General features: G+C 37.8%; 1 protein-coding gene across 1 annotated transcript in view; it reads right to left on the reverse strand.

Moving 5' to 3' along the window:
* The window catches only part of LOC126284881 (GDP-D-glucose phosphorylase 1), a 104,340-nt gene that overhangs the window by 66,158 nt on the left and 18,158 nt on the right, over window positions 1-20,024 (reverse strand). The window contains exon 3 of the mRNA XM_049984133.1: window positions 6,214-6,316. Within this exon, the coding sequence (XP_049840090.1) occupies window positions 6,214-6,316 (103 nt within the window). The remainder of the gene's footprint in view (window positions 1-6,213; window positions 6,317-20,024) is intronic.

Below are 20,024 nucleotides of genomic sequence, written 5' to 3' on the forward strand. Positions count from 1 at the left end.
GTTATCCTTCTCTCATATTTATTACACAATTTGGGTGACTGTGAAACTATCCATGCCATCTCCTAACTTCCATCCCTTATTCTTTTCATTAAGTTTTACATAAAAAAAACTTGGTTTTCTGTTATTTGTGTTCACAAAATCGACCCTTGATATTATCAGCAAGTTAAACTGGCAAGAGTAAATTATTTCTGTTAAGTCACTGCACAGTGTAAGGCAATAAAGACATTTGTGTGTCTGTGACAGAAATAATTTGGTTATCACAACATGTACAGCAATGTTTCTGTAAAGTCATTTAGTATAAGCTTCCAAAGTCAGCTGCTCGTGGTGATATGGTACTACTGGTGTTGTCTGACACAGTACGGTGTTCAAAGTTTACCACAGAAAATAATATAAACAAACATGCATACACATAATTAAAAAAGAAAATCCCATATTGTTAAAGGAGGCAGTTCTGGCCAAAACTAGAAAAAGCTCCAATAATTACATGTATACAAACAATATTCTTATTATGATATGGGCCATTCTGTCTTAGGATAACCATCTGTGTGTTGACAAAAATTAGAATGGACTCACTGTGGTTATCAATCGTTCTTATACATCCTTAAGTCCTCTTTCTCAAAGAATCACACTCGAGCAAACACACTTCACTGCCCTTGAGTTTGGTTACATGCATGGGGTACACAATATGTGACTTGTGCAAATTGTCAATGCACAATACACAATACACAATAGCCAGAAAAATATGGAAATGCCACTCTGGGACTCCTCGGCCAATCCATTTTTCATACAGAACGTGCCATTGAGGATATTATCCTATCTACATGACATGTGCCTGTTGATTAAACTCATCCTTAAACTGTAGCAGAATACAATTCCTATATTGTTCCTACATAGAATAATATGACACTGTTTCACTGTTTTATTTGTAGTGTTCAATCTCCATGGAATCTGTAATCTTATTCATATACCAGCATAATCTCAAAACAATTACGAAATGGCTGATGCAGAGGGTAGTTGTAAGTGCTGCAGCAAGTCAGAGGACTGAGCACGAAGACAAAAGCAGCCAGTAACACATGGGCATGGATTATCAACAAGAAGGTAGCCCACACCCCAAGAAAAATGGCCCATATCTCAACAGGCACATTTGATTAAAGGATTTTTTAAAAGGACTTTGACCCAATGCACATACTCTTTCAGTAGTGGCTACTTTGCTATTTTTTTACTCAATAATTGCTCATGAACTGACCTGAGTAGGATTAAAGCATCTTGCGTTATTAACCAGAAGATTCTATCAGAAAAGTTTTCAACTGAACCTGTTTTCTTTTGTGGCCACATACATTAGAAAAACCTTCCTGCCTCATTTTGTATGTAGCACTCTTTTTCGTCATTTCTTTGAATGCCAGCCACTTTCTGATAGCAGATTTTGAAAAATAACTGCTATCATTTCATATGGTGCAGCCTGCCACTCAGGATAATTCCCAGTTGTTATTCTCATTTCTACTACTCTCTATCACATTCGCCTTTCTTTTGTTTAAAGTAGCCCATGCATCCAGTTCAACTGTTCTAATTCTTTATTTGCTTCCTGATAGAAGGGACATGTAATATTCAAAGCTTATTTTTTGTAAATATATTTCCCAAGTGTGATCTTTTATTCCCATGCAGAATTTTCACACACATATTTAGCTGTTTCTTTGTCAAGTGAGACAATGAGTTGAAGCCTTACCTCTGTCCCTTCTTCATACAAATTGTTGTCTCTTAAACTTTTCACACTCTTCTTGGCAACTATGGTACCTTACTTATCTGCCCCTGTAACTTCTTGTAAATAAGCCAAGGTAAGCAACCAGTAGCTTGTGTGTAACTTGATTTTACAAAACTGGAGAAGAATCTGGGCTCATGGTGCATTCAAACTAAACCTTGAATACTTTTGCAATTAGGTGAAAGTGTTTGTGTTTCAACCATGGGCACTTACAACAACTACTAACATAAACTGTGCAGAGTTATCAGCAGCTAAAAGCAGCTATATCACAGGTAATGCAAGCATTAGCAAATGTAGCAGGAACATTTCAAGCGCCATCTGTGTTTACATCTTTTCCACTATTTAATGAAGGTCATAAAGAACAGTATCCTTACTACTGACAACTACAGTCATATTTATCAGCCTGTCAAGTTTCTGACTTGGAAAGACAAAAAGACAATGCTGTCATTATGGAATCCTAAACTGTATCACTGAATACAGAAATTGGAGCTGTTAATGAATCTGGTACAACTTGATCTGTCTAGAATATTTACTTTATTATGAGAACATTTTTTGACAAAAACATGTTCTTGCGGCTAGTTTTAGATTTCTGGCAGCCAAAAACAAAAAAGGTCCCAATAAATCACATGCAGATTGGGCTACCAACCTACATGGATTAAATATGAATTATGATATTAAATTTTCATGCTGTGAGAACTATGCAGACTCTCTAATCAGGGATATTATAGTGTGGTTTACCCCCACCCAGAATGAGGACCTCTAATCACACAGGGCAGAGTTTGTTTAAGATGGAAGAAGCCATTGCAGTCAGTTCGTCAGCATTGGTGATGAGGGCATGGCCCCTACCAGCTCTATGGCCCAGAAAACCTCATAAACAACCACACCTTCAGCAACAGGATATGTCAGTAGTAATGCCACTGGCCACCTATAAACAATGTTTCTTTCTCCATGCACGCAGCGTATGTCTCCATCGGCGCATAGTGCATCACAGGTGTGGAAAACAGTAAACACATGCAAGAGGTAGTTGTAGCAATTACAACACTGCTTATGGCTCAACCTAAGGAAGACTCACTCACTAAAGCTTTGGAAAGGTGCACTCTGTACAATAAATTAATCTTCAATTTGCCAAGTGAAAAATCCTCATATTGGAGCACAAAACAGGCTAATATGCTCTTGTCTCAAAAGACTTTGACTGAAAAGTGACATACCAGCTGCCTCATTCTACCTTCCTCAGCACCTTTAAAATTTTTTTCCAAAAATTTTGGCATGCGAGAATATTCGTGTTATTTTCAACATGCAACTCACATCTAATTTCCCCAAGCTCCCCTATCTGTAACTCATCCACACCCACTAGTCCACTGTAGTAAGTCATTCACACCTGTCCACTCCCATTTGCCCATTCTCACTCATTTGTTCAGCCCAATATGTTTGTCTTTGCCGCTTTGTTTGTCTCTAACTGTCACTGTCTCCTGTCTCACAGCCACAACCTCTTTCGTTCTGTCCAACTACTAACGTCTGCTCTCATTGTCACAGCCTCCCTCTTCCACTCCCTTATTACTACCATCTCATTCATTCCTTCCCACTGATACTCTCTCTTCTCACTGCCACTATCTCTGCCTTCTTCATAGTCATTGTCACACACTCTGTCTCTCATTATTACTGCTCTTGCCCATTTCCACTTTCTCCTTCTCTTTGCTCCTCTCCCATGGCACTGTTCCTATCACTCCTTTCTTAGCATTGTTCACTCACTGCAACTGCATCCCTCTCCTGCCCTCACACTGCCATTGCCTCCTTCGTTCTTTCTACAAAGCTACCACTGTCTACTATCTTCGAGTATTTATTACTTTTCCATCTCCTCCCTGCAGCCACTGTGTCTCTCAGCATAAAAAAGCGTGAATATGTTCGCATGCCAAAATTTTGAGGAAAAGGTAGAATGCGACAGCTGGTACCCCACTTTTCACTCAGAGTCTTTTAAAACTGGAGTGTATTAACCTTTTTTGTGTTCTGATAGGAGCATTTTTCCATTGGTTTCCTTATTTTCCTGCTACAGCAGGGCATGTCACTCACATGAAAAGAACGTTTTGGGCGAGTAAAGTTTTGACAGTTTATTTATGTGAAATTGAAATAAACTAATTTCACACCTCAATCTCACACCAGAAATTACATGCATATTTTAAGAGTATAAGTAGGGTAACTTTGAACCTCTGTATCTCAGAAATGGGTAAAGGTATCCAGACAATTTGTAGGGTTGTTCAAGATGGGGATCTTAGAATATATCATAAAATTTTCACCCACTTGCTGTGCACAGCTGTCTTGGAATCTGCACTCAGTTTTTGTACCCAAAAACCATGTTTTTCAGGTTTTCTCAGGAATTGCCCATGAACTGAATGGTGCCTCCATCACCCCCTTAAGGTGCACCAAAGATGACATATATGCAAAAAGAACCAACAAATTTTTTCCACTTGCCTAAACCAGAGGAAGTGTGTAATCTTCAAACTTTCACCCTGTACTTTAGGATATTTACAGTAAGATGATCCTTCTGCTGGGTGTACAAATGGTCCCTAGCCCAAGGGCTTCCGAAAACACTTGATCCTACCTTGCTATCACCAACAGAAGCAAGGTATGAGTCCTGGAAAAATCCCATTTTGGTGTGCAGTGTTTTGGGACATATCTGTAGTGCATACTGTCACACGTGTACAGATCACAGAGAAGTATTATGATATTAATTAAGTAGAGCTGGTAGTCCACAGGCCAGATAGTCAAGAGCTAGCTTTAATGCACTGGGCTATCTGAATGGGTTAAGGATAACAGTCCTAACATCATAAAATTTTAAAAATTGTGGGATGTAACAAAAGATGAACAAAACATCCCAATTACATTTCATCTGTGAAAGGAGAGCTAGGTAATACTGGTACCATTTACACATTGCCATGCATCATAAAGTTTTTTCATATTAACAGAATCTTCCGTTGGTTCTTGGTAGAACAACATTATAATAAATGAAAAGCGCCAGTCTGTTCTATAATATTACTTTTATTGTTAACCGGTTTTCAGCTTACAAGGCCATCTTCAGACATTTACTGAGTATTATCACCAGAGAAGTTAAATGTTAGCAGACAACTTCTCTTCCAATGTTGTCTGCTAACATTTAACTTCTTTGGTGATAATACTCAGTAAATGTCTGAAGATGGCCTTGTAAGCCAAAAACCAGTTAACAATAAAAGTAATATTGTAGAACAAACTGGTGGTTTTCATTTATTATAAAGTTTTTTGCTAAACAAAAAGCTAGACATAGATAGTAAAGCAGCTAATACATGCAAAGCACACAAGGCAGTACAATCCATGAAATATACCAGGAGTTTCAAAATGAATATTGAGGTTTAAGGCTTTGTAGCATTTATCACATTCAACTTACAATTATAAATAACACATTAAATGAATGAGCAAGTCAAACAGTTTATCTGACAAGTGTTCAAGAGTTCAAAACGGTACACAGTCAGCGATAGGTGAGTTCTTTCCATACCTTGATCAGTGTGCTGCATAACTGTTGCACCAACTGCTTCACTCCTGTTTCTTAATTTGGGTTGATTAGCTGTTAGCAGAGGCCCATACAAATGATCCTTTATGAACACCCTCCCTCTCCACTCCAAAGGTAAAACTTCATGACATAGATCAGGTGACCATGGAAGCCATGCAAAACCAACTCTATTGTCCAGCCCTTTGCGGCCAAGCCAGCAGTCAGGTACAATATAATTTACTCAATTCTGTACTGAGTCACCACCTTGCTGTCAAATAAAGTTAAGTGGTCCATCTTCTTCCACGGAGGAAAATTCCATAGCTCCAGTCCATCAAGACATGAAACACCAGTTACAGATGCTTCACTGAAAAATGAAAGACTACAAACTTTCTGCAATAAAACGATTTAAAAAACATTCAATTAATGTGAGTCTCATTGCAACTGTACCATCTCATAGGGATTTATGGACCACCAGATGCCCACATCAGATGCCCACATTGTGTGTGTTCACAATTCCACTTAAATGAAAGGTAAATTATTCACTGAAGATGATACGATTGAGAAAATTTTTATCATGTGACAAAGGAAACAGTGCATTTGCATACAGACAGACAGATTGTATGAGTTGTTCTTTCATGTGCTGTGGTATTTATAATTGTAAACTGACTGTAATAAATGCTACACAGCCTTAAAACCTCAATATTCATTTTGAAACACCCATTATTACCATTAAAATGACTGATAATGATAAAGCAATGACATCAAAGTATCTGTTAGTGCATGGAAAGCAGGTACAGTCAGATACATGCTCTTGGGAACTGCCTACAGGAAATGTACGTGTACTATACAATTTATGAAATATTGATCCACAAAGATTAAATAAAAATCACAATCAGAAATTTTTTGATCAATCAAAGACAGATAAATCTGACAAACTTACAATGTGCTCCAGGAGCATGGAGTAATTAAGGTAATAACCATGATAGTGGAGATGATTAACAGATGCATAGCCACAGAGACTGTTGAAACCTACACGAAATGCCCTGCAATAGAGAAAAAATTAACTAAATAAAGAAGGAAAGTTGTCCATACAAACAAAAATTATTATTTTTAAAAATGACAGTTGTTGTTGTTGTGGTCTTCAGTCCTGAGACTGGTTTGATGCAGCTCTCCATGCTACTCTATCCTGCGCAAGCTTCTTCATCTCCCAGTACCTACTGCAACCTACATCCTTCTGAATCTGCTTAGTGTATTCATCTCTTGGTCTCCCTCTATGATTTTTACCCTCCACGCTGCCCTCCAATAGTAAATTGGTGACCCCTTGATACCTCAACACATGTCCTACCAACCGATCCCTTCTTCTAGTCAAGTTGTGCCACAAACTTCACTTCTCCCCAATCCTATTCAATACTTCCTCATTAGTTATGTGATCTACCCATCTAATCTTCAGCATTCTTCTGTAGCACCACATTTCAAAAGCTTCTATTCTCTTCTTGTCCAAACTATTTATCGTCCATGTTTCACTTCCATACATGGATACACTCCATACAAATACTTTCAGAAATGACTTCCTGACACTTAAATCTATACTCAATGTTAACAAATTTATCTTCTTCAGAACGCTTTCCTTGCCATTGCCAGTCTACATTTTATATCCTCTCTACTTCGACCATCATCAGTTATTTTGCTCCCCAAATAGCAAAATTCGTTTACTACTTTAAGTGTCTCATTTCCTAATCTAATTCCCTCTGCATCACCTGACTTAATTCGACTACATTCCATTATCCTCGTTTTGCTTTGTTGATGTTCATCTTATACCCATTCAACTACTCTTCCAAGTCCTTCGCTGTCTCTGACAGAATTACAATGCCATTGGCGAACCTCAAGTTATTTATTTCTTCTCCATGGATTTTAATACCTACCCCGAATTTTTCTTTTGTTTCCTTCACTGCATCCTCAATACACAGATTGAATAACATCGGGGAGAGGCTACAACCCTGTCTCACTCCCTTCCCAACCACTGCTTCCCTTTCATGCCCCTCGACCCTTATAACTGCCATCTGGTTTCTGTACAAATTTGTAAATAGCCTTTAGCTCCTTGTATTTTACCCCTGCCATCTTCAGAATTTGAAAGAGCATATTCCAGTCAACATTGTCAAAAGCTTTCTCTAAGTCTACAAATGCTAGAAACATAGTTTTACTGTCCCCTAATCTAGCTTCTACAATAAGTCGTAGGGTCAGTATTGCCTCACGTGTCCCACCGCTTGTACGGAATCCAAACAGATCTTCCCCGAGGTTGGCTTCTACTAGTTTTTCCATTCGTCTGTACAGAATCAGCGTTAGTATTTTGCATTCGTGACTTATTAAACTGATAGTTCGGTAATTTTTGCTTTTGTCAACACCTGCTTTCTTTGGGATTGGAATTATTATAGCCTTCTTGAAGTCTGAGGGTATTTCGCCTGTTTCATACATCTTGGTCACCAGATAGTAGAGTTTTGTGAGGACTGGCTCTCCCAAGGCTGTCAGTAGTTCTAATGGAATGTTGTCTACTCCCGGGGCCTTGTTTCGACTCAGGTCTTTCAGTGCTCTGTCAAACTCTTTTCTCGCAGTATTATATCTCCCATTTCATTTTCATCTACATCCTCTTCCATTTCCATAATATTGTCCTAGTTATCACTTGAAATTACAAACAACAAATATTAGGTATTATTTTCCTCTCTTTCAGTAACAGAATACAGCTTTCAAGAAAGTTACTTCTACTTCAATGATCATTGTGTCCTTTACATTCATTTGAGCCTTGTCATAGCAAGAAAACAACAGAAGTTTCATGTTATCCTCCTGCACTGTCTTAATGCAAACAGCTTCAAATATTTAGCAAAACATTACAAACAGCACAATGTCCAAAAGTTAGGCGTAGTGCAGAAAAGAATAAATGATAAGTTTGAAGGGAAAGTTATAGTTGGTACAGTCACAAGAATATTGTGGAAAGAGGCTACTTTTTTCATGAGGGGGTCCTGGCATGTAGAGTTGTCATGTGAGTATTGTAAAAGCAAATAAAGCAAATATCATAATAGACATAATCATGAGGTTAAATCACACTCATCAATGTGTTTATTACGTGAATATTAAATACGTTCTTGAAATATTAATCTAAGGAGGAATAAATATTGTGATACTCATATTACATTTCAAAGAGATTATAAACCCTTCTAGTACTGAGTGGTATACTTTGAACAGAATGTTTGCTTTTGCTTGTGGTTGGATTCTGGGTTTGGTGAGGAGTAAGTTGTTGTCTATAGAGGAGAACTAAGATTCAAAAGATAAAAGAGTTTGTTTGCTGGGATATGTATGGTTTCCACATGTGGAGAAGTAATATGATAAAATCCACACTGCAATGTATCATGACTTGACTGTACAACAGCTAAGATACTGATTACAAAAAAAAAAATATGTGAAAATGAAAGCTATAATCTAAATTGATGAAAGTAAAATTAAGTATGTAATGGTGATTTTTGTACAACTGTAGTCCTGTGGTAAGGAAAAAGTAAGGCTTGCCTCTAAATATGACTACTTTCTAAATCAATAACTAAACCAACTTATTCAGTTAATTATGTGTTTTCATTTTTGGGCAATATATTTCCTGCAGAATGTGTAAGAAAAGCTGCTGATTAATTAATGAATGTAAGGATGATTTCAAGAAACAGTGGGTGCAATTTACATCACTCGATGGTATAAATTGAGCATAAAATGTAATTCGTCTACAAAGGGGAAAAAGGTTGTCCAATGCCCACAGGGGTAACAAAAAAAAGCCTGTTTAGCTGTGGCATCTTATTGGTAGTAGCTCAAAGACACAGACATGAAGCACTGCAATCACATGTCTATGTTTTAAGGTGCAGCTAGATTTTCTATTCCCATGACTAATGGTTGTCTACATAATGCTGTTCTGATGAATGATTTTTTTGGAAGTGAAGTTACTGATTGAATGCACTGGTCAGTAAGGTCTCTGGATCTGTGTCCTACAAAAGTATGTCAGACATGCAACCCAACAGCTGTCACCAAAGGATTCTTCATCACTTCCATACGTGTCTGGCCTGGTTGTCCAGTAGTAAAGCACTTGCATACAAACAGAAAAATCATGGGATTGAATCCTGCTCAGACTGTAGAATATATGAGATTGCCTTTAACACAGCCATCACCTCTCAATGATGTGAAAATTCATCAGGAACAACAAGTTGTTCATGTTCCTCGATAAATCACAGCCCCATTCCCCACTAGAATTACTGGCATAGGTTAGGGACACACAAGTCATCAAAGTACCATCCAGTTCAAAGACTTGCACCAGACTGTGAAGTCGCATGGAATTATTATTATCATTATTATTATTATTATTATTATTATTATTATTTCTTTATTTCTCATACATTATGTCAGGTTAAAAATGGAAAATGATGCGGACCTTGATCAAGCGTGACTTCCTTTTAACTATATGGTATATGTTACATTGCATTTAGGAACTTTCAGGTAATTGAACATGTATTAATAATTACAGATTTCTGTAGTTGTGTATATGTTTGGATGTAGCTGTATTGCGATTATGTTCTGGTGGATATTGTGTGGTATAACTCCGGTAGTTGATAGTATAATTGGTATAATATCAACTTTATTCTGATGCCACATATCCTTGACTTCCTCAGCCAGTTGGATGTATTTTTCAATTTTTTCTCCTGTTTTCTTCTTTATATTTGTTGTATTGGGTATGGATATTTCGATTAGTTGTGTTAATTTCTTCTTTTTATTGGTGAGTATGATGTCAGGTTTGTTATGTGGTGTTGTTTTATCTGTTATAATGGTTCTGTTCCAGTATAATTTGTATTCATCATTCTCCAGTACATTTTGTGGTGCATACTTGTATGTGGGAACTTGTTGTTTTATTAGTTTATGTTGTATGGCAAGTTATTGATGTATTATTTTTGCTACATTGTCATGTCTTCTGGCGTATTCTGTATTTGCTAGTATTGTACATCTGCTTGTGATGTGATCTACTGTTTCTATTTGTTGTTTGCAAATCTGCATTTATCTGTTGTGGTATTGGGATCTTTAATAATATGTTTGCTGTAATATCTGGTGTTTATTGTTTGATACTTTATTGCAATCATGAATCCTTCCGTCTCACTGTATATATTGCCTTTTCTTAGCCATGTGTTGGACGCATCTTGATTGATGTGTGGCTGTGTTAGATCTTTAATAATATGTTTGCTGTAATATCTGGTGTTTATTGTTTGATACTGTATTGCAATCATGAATCCTTCCGTCTCACTGTATATATTGCCTTTTCTTAGCCATGTGTTGGACGCATCTTGATTGATGTGTGGCTGTGTTAGATCTTTAATAATATGTTTGCTGTAATATCTGGTGTTTATTGTTTGATACTGTATTGCAATCATGAATCCTTCCGTCTCACTGTATATATTGCCTTTTCTTAGCCATGTGTTGGACGCATCTTGATTGATGTGTGGCTGTGTTAGATGATGCGGGTGCTTGCCATGTAGTGTTTTCTTTTTCCAATTTACTTTCTTCGTATCTGTTGATGTTGTCTGATCTAAAGGGTTGTAGAAGTGGTTATGAAATTGCAAAAATGCAGCCAATGTATTTATATGAGTGATTGTTTTGTGTATTTTGCTAGTTTCTGCTCGTTCTATAAAGAATTTTCTTAAATTGTCTACCTGCCCATAATGTTGATAAATCCCCTTCCTCCTTCCTTTCTGCTTAATGTGAATCTTTCTGTTGCTGAATGTATGTGATGTATTCTATATTTGTGGCATTGTGATCATGTAAGTGTATTGAGTGCTTCTAGGTCTGTGTTACTCCATTTCCAAATGAGTAGGTCAATATTGGTATAGCATAAGTATTTATAGTTTTTGTCTTGTTTCTTTCTGTCAGTTCTGTTTTCAGTATTTTTGTTAGTCTTTGTCTATATTTTTCTTTTAGTTCTTCTTTAATATTTGTATTATGTATTCATATTTTTTGTTTGTATCTTTTTGTCTGTATCTGTATTTCTTTTGGTTTGTGTTGAATGTTTGGTTTTGTTTCCTTCTATTTTCACTTTTTTTGTATCTTCTAAGTTGTTTGGCCAATGCTTGTAATTTCTACTTCTTTTCATCTAATTGTTCTATCGCTTCTTGTTGTGAGATTTTACCTAACCTCTTTCGTTTTTTGTCTGATATTTCATTTCTTTTAAATTGTGTTAGCTGTCCGATGTCTTTTCTTAGTTTTTCTATTCTGATCTGTAGCCTGTGTTTCCATGCTGGTTTTGTGGGTTTCTTCTGTGTGTTGATTGGTTCTGATCTCTGCCTAGTGTGTATATTTAGAGTAGTGAGTGCTCCTATATAAACCAGTAGTTGTAACTCTTCGATAGTTGTATTTTCATTTATTTTGTTGTGTATGATTGTGTTGATAGTTGTTATTGTTGTTTCAACTTGTGGTTTATTTGGGTGTCTATGCAGGAATGGTCTAATGTCTGTATTTGTGTTTTTGTATTCTATATATGTCAGCTGAAAATTTTCTTCTATATCTAACATGTGTGTCACTTTTTGTTCTATTTCTGCTTGTTCTGGTGGCTGTCTTAAGAGTTTGTTTTCCTCTGATTGTTTAAATGATGTGTGTTGTTCTTTATTTGTTTGCTCTGGGATGTTTGAGTCCATTACTGTATTTTCTTCTTCTTCTGATTGCACATTATTTTGTTCCAGTATTTGTTGTACTTGTTGTTTGATGTTTCCTAATTCTGACTGGGGTATCATGTTATTTTTTATTATTACACGGATCTGATCAGCTAGTCTTTGTTCTGTTAAAAATTTTAATTCTGGGTATCTGGTAATAAATGTTGTGTATACTTGTGATCTGTATCTAGTTGTGTTGGTTCCTAAGTTTGTTGCTTGGTAATAACAGAACATGAGGTGTCGGTTAACTTTATCGGACCATCTCATCCTCTGTCTTTGTTTTCCTTCTAGAGTGGTTGCAGGAAGCATATCCTGCAAAACACCTCTATTTGGATTTAAATCATTTCCATGTGGCTAGCAGTGTCATTACCATTGTGGACGGGCATAAAATTCAAGCGTCATCCCCCGACCATGAGAGCGCTCGTCCGAGGCTTCATTAGTTCTGTCCTGAACCAACTAATCACACTAAAAGGGGGGTTAGCCATATCAGTGGTTTGTTCTTTTCGTCGCCTTTTACGACTGGCAGAACATATCGGAGGTCTATTCTTTTGCCGGGCCTCCACAGGGTTTATTATTATTATTATTATTATTATTATTATTATTATTATTAATATCCGCACAGCTCTTTCTACTATACCCACTTTCCGAAAACCACTGTGAATTGCAAAGTATAATGCAATTGATGAGTATTTTTTAAATACCAAAGTTAAATCATATATAAACCTGCAATGTTATTGAAGGGCAAAGCAATTAAAAATAATGATGTCTACACTAAATGAGATATGTTCAATAAATATTTTACGAATAGGCCCAGTACCACCAGCCCATGCAACAATGCAATACTCGTGCAAAACAGTCAAGAAATGAGAGTTTTACTTAGATTTAAATCACTTTAAAGGACAATAGCATGAACCATGGACCTTTCCGTTGGTGGGAAGGCTTGAGTGCCTCAACGATACAGATAGCCATACCGTAGGTGAAACCACAACGGAGGGGTATCTTTTGAGAGGCCAGACAAACGTGTGGATCATGAAGAGGGGCAGCAGCGTTTTCAGTAGTTGCAGCGGCAACAGTCTGGATGATAGACTGATCTGACCCTGTAACACTAACAAAAACAGCCTTGCTGTTGTGGTACTGTGAATGGCTGAAAGCAAGGGGAAACTACAGCCGTAATTTTTCCCGAGGGCATGCAGCTTTACAGTATGATTAAATGATGATGGCGTCCTCTTAAATAAAATATTCTGGAAGTAAAATAGTCTCCCATTCGGATCTCCGGGTGGGGACTACTCAAGAGGACGTCGTTATCAAGAGAAAGAAAACTGGCGTTCTACGGATCGGAGCGTGGAATGTAAGATCCCTTACTCGGGCAGGTAGGTTAGAAAATTTAAAAAGGGAAATGGATAGGTTAAAGTTAGATATAGTGGGAATTAGTGAAGTTCGGTGGCAGGAGGAACAAGACTTTTGGTCAGGTGAATACAGGGTTATAAATACAAAATCAAATAGGGGTAATGCAGGAGTAGGTTTAATAATGAATAGGAAAATAAGAATGCGGGTAAGCTACAACAACAAACAGCATAGTGAACGCATTATTGCGGCCAAGTTAGACATGAAGCCCACACCTACTACAGTAGTACAAGCTTATATGCCAACTAGCTCTGCAGATGATGAAGAAATTGATGAAATGTATGATGATATAAAAGAAATTATTCAGATAGTGAAGGAAGACGAAAATTTAATAGTCATGGGTGACTGGAATTCAATGGTAGGAAAAGGAAGAGAAGGAAACGTAGAAGGTGAATATAGATTGGGGCTAAGAAATGAAAGAGGAAGCCGCCTGGTAGAATTTTGCACAGAGCATAACTTAATCATAGCTAACACTTGGTTCAAGAATCATGAAAGAAGTTTGTATACGTGGAAAAACCCTGGAGATATTAGAAGATTCCAGATAGATTATATAATGCTAAGACAGAGATTTAGGAACCAGGTTTTAAATTGTAAGACATTTCCAGGGGCAGATGTGGACTCTGACCACAATCTATTGGTTATGAAAAGTAGATAAAAACTGAAGAGACTGCAAAAAGGTGGGAATTTAAGGAGATGGGACCTGGATAAACTGACTAAACCAGAGGTTGTACAGGGAGAGCATAAGGGAACAATTGACAGGAATGGGGGAAAGAAATACAGTAGAAGAGGAATGGGTAGCTTTGAGGAATGAAATAGTGAAGGCAGCAGAGAATCAAGTGGGTAAAAACACGAGGGCTAGTAGAAATCCTTGGGTAACAGAAGAGATACTGAATTTAATTGATGAAAGGAGAAAATACAAAAATGCAATAAGTGAAGCAGGCAAAAAGGAATACAAACGTCTCAAAAATGAGATCGACAAGAAGTGCAAAATGGCTAAGCAGGGATGGCTAAAAGACAAATGTAAGGATGTGGAGGCTTATCTCATGAGGGGTAAGATAGATACTGCCTACAGGAAAATTAAAGAGACCTTGTAACCTCCCCACAAAATAAAATAATATGAATAATACTGTCATTTAGCTTAACTACCCAACAGTGAAAATATAATACAATGTGACAAACCTATAACCTTTCAATAATTGACAGTCAAGTTAACCTGGTAAATTTTGGACGTCAGCAATGCTGCGTCATGGCCCTGATACATCATTCTGAATAAGCTGAAAAATCTTACCTTAATTAGGTCGCCGGATAACGCGTATATATCTGCTCCTATAAGAAATTTTCCTGGCGCAGCTAAGTGCAATGCTGGCCGATAGATTTGTCTTATAAAAAAGGAAAGAACTGACTTTTCTTTTCAATAATCGGGATTGCCAAGGATTGGAGAAATTAGTAGATTCTTTAAATTGAGATAAATGTCAAAAGTTACTTTTTATGAGAAAGATTATTATTAACAGATTTTTTTAAAAAAACATTTACATGGGACTTGATGTAACAACGCTACATATGCGCGAGGCTGCTTTTACCTTATCCTATAACGCTCAGGCTCTGCCATCGCTGTACACGACCGGCCCAGCCAACACGATACACCAGACACGACTGCTCGCTACCAACAACTAACTGCTACTGCTACACAGTTCCTACTGCAGTCAATACTGCTCTTTGGTCTCAGATTCTCTTCTAGCTTAAATATCACAGGCTGCGCATGAGCAATACATCGAACTTACATCAGCTCGAGTGCGCTAGCAACAAGTTCTCTAATTATGGACCTCTTACAACCTTTGGAGAAAAGAGAACCACTTGCATGAATATCAAGAGCTCAGATGAAAACCCAGTTCTAAGCAAAGAAGGGAAAGCAGAAGGGTGGAAGGAGTATATAGAGGGTCTATACAGGGGCGATGTTCTTGAGGACAATATTATGGAAATGGACGAGGAAGCAGATGAAGATGAAATGGGAGATATGACACTGCATGAAGAGTTTGACAGAGCACTGAAAGACCTAAGTTGAAACAAGGCCCTGGGAGTAGACAACATTCCATTAGAACTACTGACAGCCTTGGGAGAGCCAGGCCTAACAAAACTCTACCATGTATTGAGCAAGATGTATGAGACAGGCGAAATTCCCTCAGACTTTAAGAAGAATATAGTAATTCCAATCCCAAAGAAAGCAGGTGTTGACAGATGTGAAATTACCAAACTATCAGTTAAATAAGTCACAGCTGCAAAATACTAACGTGAATTCTTTACAGACGAATGGAAAAACTGGTAGAAGCTGACCTCGGGGAAGATCAGTTTGGATTCTGTAGAAATGTTTGAACACATTAGGCAATACTGACCCTACGACTTATCTTAGAAAATAGATTAAGGAAAGGCAAACCTATGTTTCTAGCATTTGTAGACTTAGAGAAAGCTTTTGACAATGTTGACTGGAATATGCTCTTTCAAATTCTGAAGGTGGTAGGGGTAAAATACAGTGAGCAAAAGATATTTACAATTTGTACAGAAGCCAGATGTCAGTTACAAGAGTCGAGGGACATGTAAGGGAAGCAGTGGTTGAGAAGGGAGTGAGACAGGGTTGTAGCCTCTCCCCAATGCTGTTCAATCTGTATATTGACCAAACAGTAAAGGAAACAAAAGAAAAGTCTGGAGTAGGTATTAAAATCCATGGAGACGAAGTAAAAACTTTGAGGTTCGCCGATGACATTGTAATTCTGTCAGAGACGGCAAAGGACTTGGAAGAGCAGTTGAACGGAATGGACAGTGTCTTGAAAGGAGGGTATAAGATGAACAACAACAACAAAAGCAAAATGAGGATAATAGAATGTAGTCGAATTAGGTCGGGTGATGCTGAGGGAATTAGATTAGGAAATGAGACACTTAAAGTAGTAAAGGAGTTTTTCTATTTGGGGAGCAAAATAACTGATGATGGTCGAAGTAGAGAGGATATAAAATGTAGACTGGCAATGGCAAGGAAAGCGTTTCTGAAGAAGAGAAATTTGTTAACATAAAGTATAGATTTAAGTGTCAGGAAGTCCTTTCTAAAAGTATTTGTATGGAGTGTAGCCATGTATGGAAGTGAAACATGGACGATATATAGTTTAGACAAGAAGAGAATACAAGCTTTTGAAATATGGTGTTACAGAAGAATGCTGAAGATTAGGTGGGTAGATCACATAACTAATGAGGAGGTATTGAATAGAATTGGGGAGAAGAGGAGTTTGTGGCACAACTTGACTAGAAGAAGGGATTGGTTGGTAGGACATGTTCTGAGGCATCAAGGGATCACTAATTTGGTACTGGAGGGAAGTGTGGAGGGTAAAAATCGTGGAGGGTAAAAATCATGGAGGGAGTCTTAGAGATGAATACACTAAGCAGATTCAGAAGGATGTAGGCTGCAGTAGGTACTGGGAGATGAAGAAGCTTGCACAGGATAGAGGAGCATGGAGAGCTGCAATCAAACCAGTCTCAGGACTGAAGACCGCAACAACAACAACAACAACAACAACAACACTATGAAAATGATAGACTGCTTCACTACAAATGACATTTAGAAATTAATAAACAAACCAAGCATTTTTTTAAAAAAAAGTCTGTGTTCAGATGCATTAATTTCACTATAGAAAGTATAGCAAATGAAATCAAAATGTCATTTCTCTCACTGTCACAGTAGTAGGTGAAGGAATTTTCCAAAAATTAAACAACTGAAAAAAAAATTGAAGCTCTGGTAAATTATGTTAATCAAGGGTATGAAAGATGGTTGTCTACGTGTGGAACATTTATTGATTTAAGCAAATTATTTGATTCCCTGTCACATGTAATAATGATTAAAATCTTACAATACTGCAGCATCAAAGTTAAATCAGTCAGTTTATTCAAATTTTATCCAAACAATAGGTTGCATAGGGCCTATATATGTAAATGAGCAGAGATCAGCAATACTCCCAATGACAAGAGGAATGCTCCATGTTTTTGTAACTTCCTGTTCATAGCCTGCATTAATGATTTTTCATATTATATAATTACATACAATAATTAACAATATTATGAAAATGAAAGCTTCCACTCACCACATGGAGGAGATGTTGAATCACAGATAGGCGCAACAAAATGACTCACAAATAAGCTTTTGTCAGAAACAGACGACACACACACATATGCATGCGCACACGCAAACGCAACTCGCACATGACTGTAGTCTCTGGCAGCTCAAGCCACACTCCTTCAGCTGCAAGAGACTGCAGTCATGTGTGCGAGATGCACACGCACGTGTGTGTGTGTGTGTGTGTGTGTGTGTGTGTGTGTGTGTGTGTGTGTGTGTGTGTGTGTGTGAGAGAGAGAGAGAGAGAGAGAGAGAGAGAGAGAGAGAGAGAGAGATCTATTTTTGACAAAGGCCTTGTTGGCCAAAAGTTTATGTTTGACAGTATTTTATTGTGCCTACCTGTGACTCAGCATCTCCGCTATATGGCGAGTGGCACTTTTCCTTTTCATAATATAATTCCATCCTGGATTTTCCGTATAATAATTAAATAAGAATTTACTATATGCTGATAATATGACACTAATAACTACTGGAAAAATTTACAAAGTTTACTAGATAACAAAAGAGAAATGATGCAAATAACTAGTCACTGGTGTCAGGTAATTATGTTGTGCATTAACCATGTGAAAACAGAATTTGAACAAATCACAGACCAAAAGTTCTCTTGGGAAAGACACACAAATTATTTGTGCAGAAAGCTAGTTTGTGTAGTTTCATTCTTATCTGCACTATGGAATATTGCTATGGTGTAATTCCCCAAGAGTTAAACATATTTTCAGATGGCACAGGAAAGCAATTAGATGTTTATTAGTATTAATATCCAGAGAATCCTGCAAAAACTACTTTCAATGTCTCAGCATGACAATGTCTAGCCTGTACATGTTTAACTGTTTAATATATGCTAGAGAAAACATGGAAAAATCAACATGAGATACTATGTGTAGGCACACAGTGCCAAAAACAATCACTTTCTTTGATTTGCCTTCCTCAAGACTAGCTACCGTCAATAATAACTATGACAACTTAAACAAACAAAAAAATCACTAAGTTACCACATTCAGCTCTTATAGTACCACTAATATAAGAGCTTTACAAATTTGGCTAAAATACAATGAATTCTATTCAGCTGACAAACTCCTAGAAACTAATCACTATTACATATGTTTTCTTAAATGATGAAGAAAACGTTTTAGTTCTTAAACCAGCTGTTTGTTTTCCATGACCTTATGTAACTGATTACTGTATACTGCACTGTGTACTTTGATAAAGTCAGTTATATGGAAAATACTGAAAGGTGAATAGAAACTCTGATGTTCTCGGCAGAGGTCATTCATATTGTCACATATGGGGGTTTCTTCTCATTCCATTTGCATATGGAGCATGTGACAACACTTGCTTAAGTCCCTATGTAATTGGTCTAATTTTGTTTTTGCAGTGCCTATTGGAGTAATATGTAAGGAGCTCTAACATATTCCTGGAATATTACTTGATTAGTAATAGTTCATGAAATTTTGTAAGTGGTACAGACGGCATCTATCTTCGAGCATCTACGAGTTCAGGTTTTTGAGCACATCTGTGATGCTTTCATGATAGTCAAACAAGCCTGTGACCTCCTTTCTACACATTCTGTCATATCTAGTACTGAGGACTGACTGAAGACACTTTTAAAAGCATCATGTTATTAACAAACCAGAATTCAATTATAAACTCCTCAGATGAATATCCACACAACTACATACAACAGAAATGTCTCTCCTACGACATTGTCTGGTATGTGCCTACATGATAAACCCCAGAGTCATGGTAGGCAGTGGTGTGAAGACTGGGGAGCATTACTGTGGCAGAGCTGCTGGCATATCATGGCTGATGTGCTGCTGGTGAAGACCTGGATGAACTGGACCAGATCGGCTCGCATGCAGTGCTGAGGCAGGACTGCTAGTACTGCCAACTTTTAATGCTGGGACTGAACTGCTGATGTGGCCAGACTGAACTGTTGGTACTGCCAATTTGAGGTGTAGGGTATAACTGTCTCCACACAGTCCAGCAGCGGCCATGTAGGCCCTGCAGGCACAGATGGATATCTGCACTTCTGGAAATTGAAATAAGAACACCGTGAATTCATTGTCCCAGGAAGGGGAAACTTTATTGACACATTCCTGGGGTCAGATACATCACATGATCACACTGACAGAACCACAGGCACATAGACACAGGCAACAGAGCATGCACAATGTCGGCACTAGTACAGTGTATATCCACCTTTCGCAGCAATGCAGGCTGCTATTCTCCCATGGAGACGATCGTAGAGATGCTGGATGTAGTCCTGTGGAACGGCTTGCCATGCCATTTCCAGCTGGCGCCTCAGTTGGACCAGTGTTCGTGCTGGACGTGCAGACCGCGTGAGACGACGCTTCATCCAGTCCCAAACATGCTCAATGGGGGACAGATCCGGAAATCTTGCTGGCCAGGGTAGTTGACTTACACCTTCTAGAGCACGTTGGGTGGCACGGGATACATGCGGACGTGCATTGTCCTGTT

Source organism: Schistocerca gregaria, chromosome 8 (genome assembly GCF_023897955.1).
Source record: "Schistocerca gregaria isolate iqSchGreg1 chromosome 8, iqSchGreg1.2, whole genome shotgun sequence".
Lineage (NCBI taxonomy): Eukaryota > Metazoa > Arthropoda > Insecta > Orthoptera > Acrididae > Schistocerca > Schistocerca gregaria.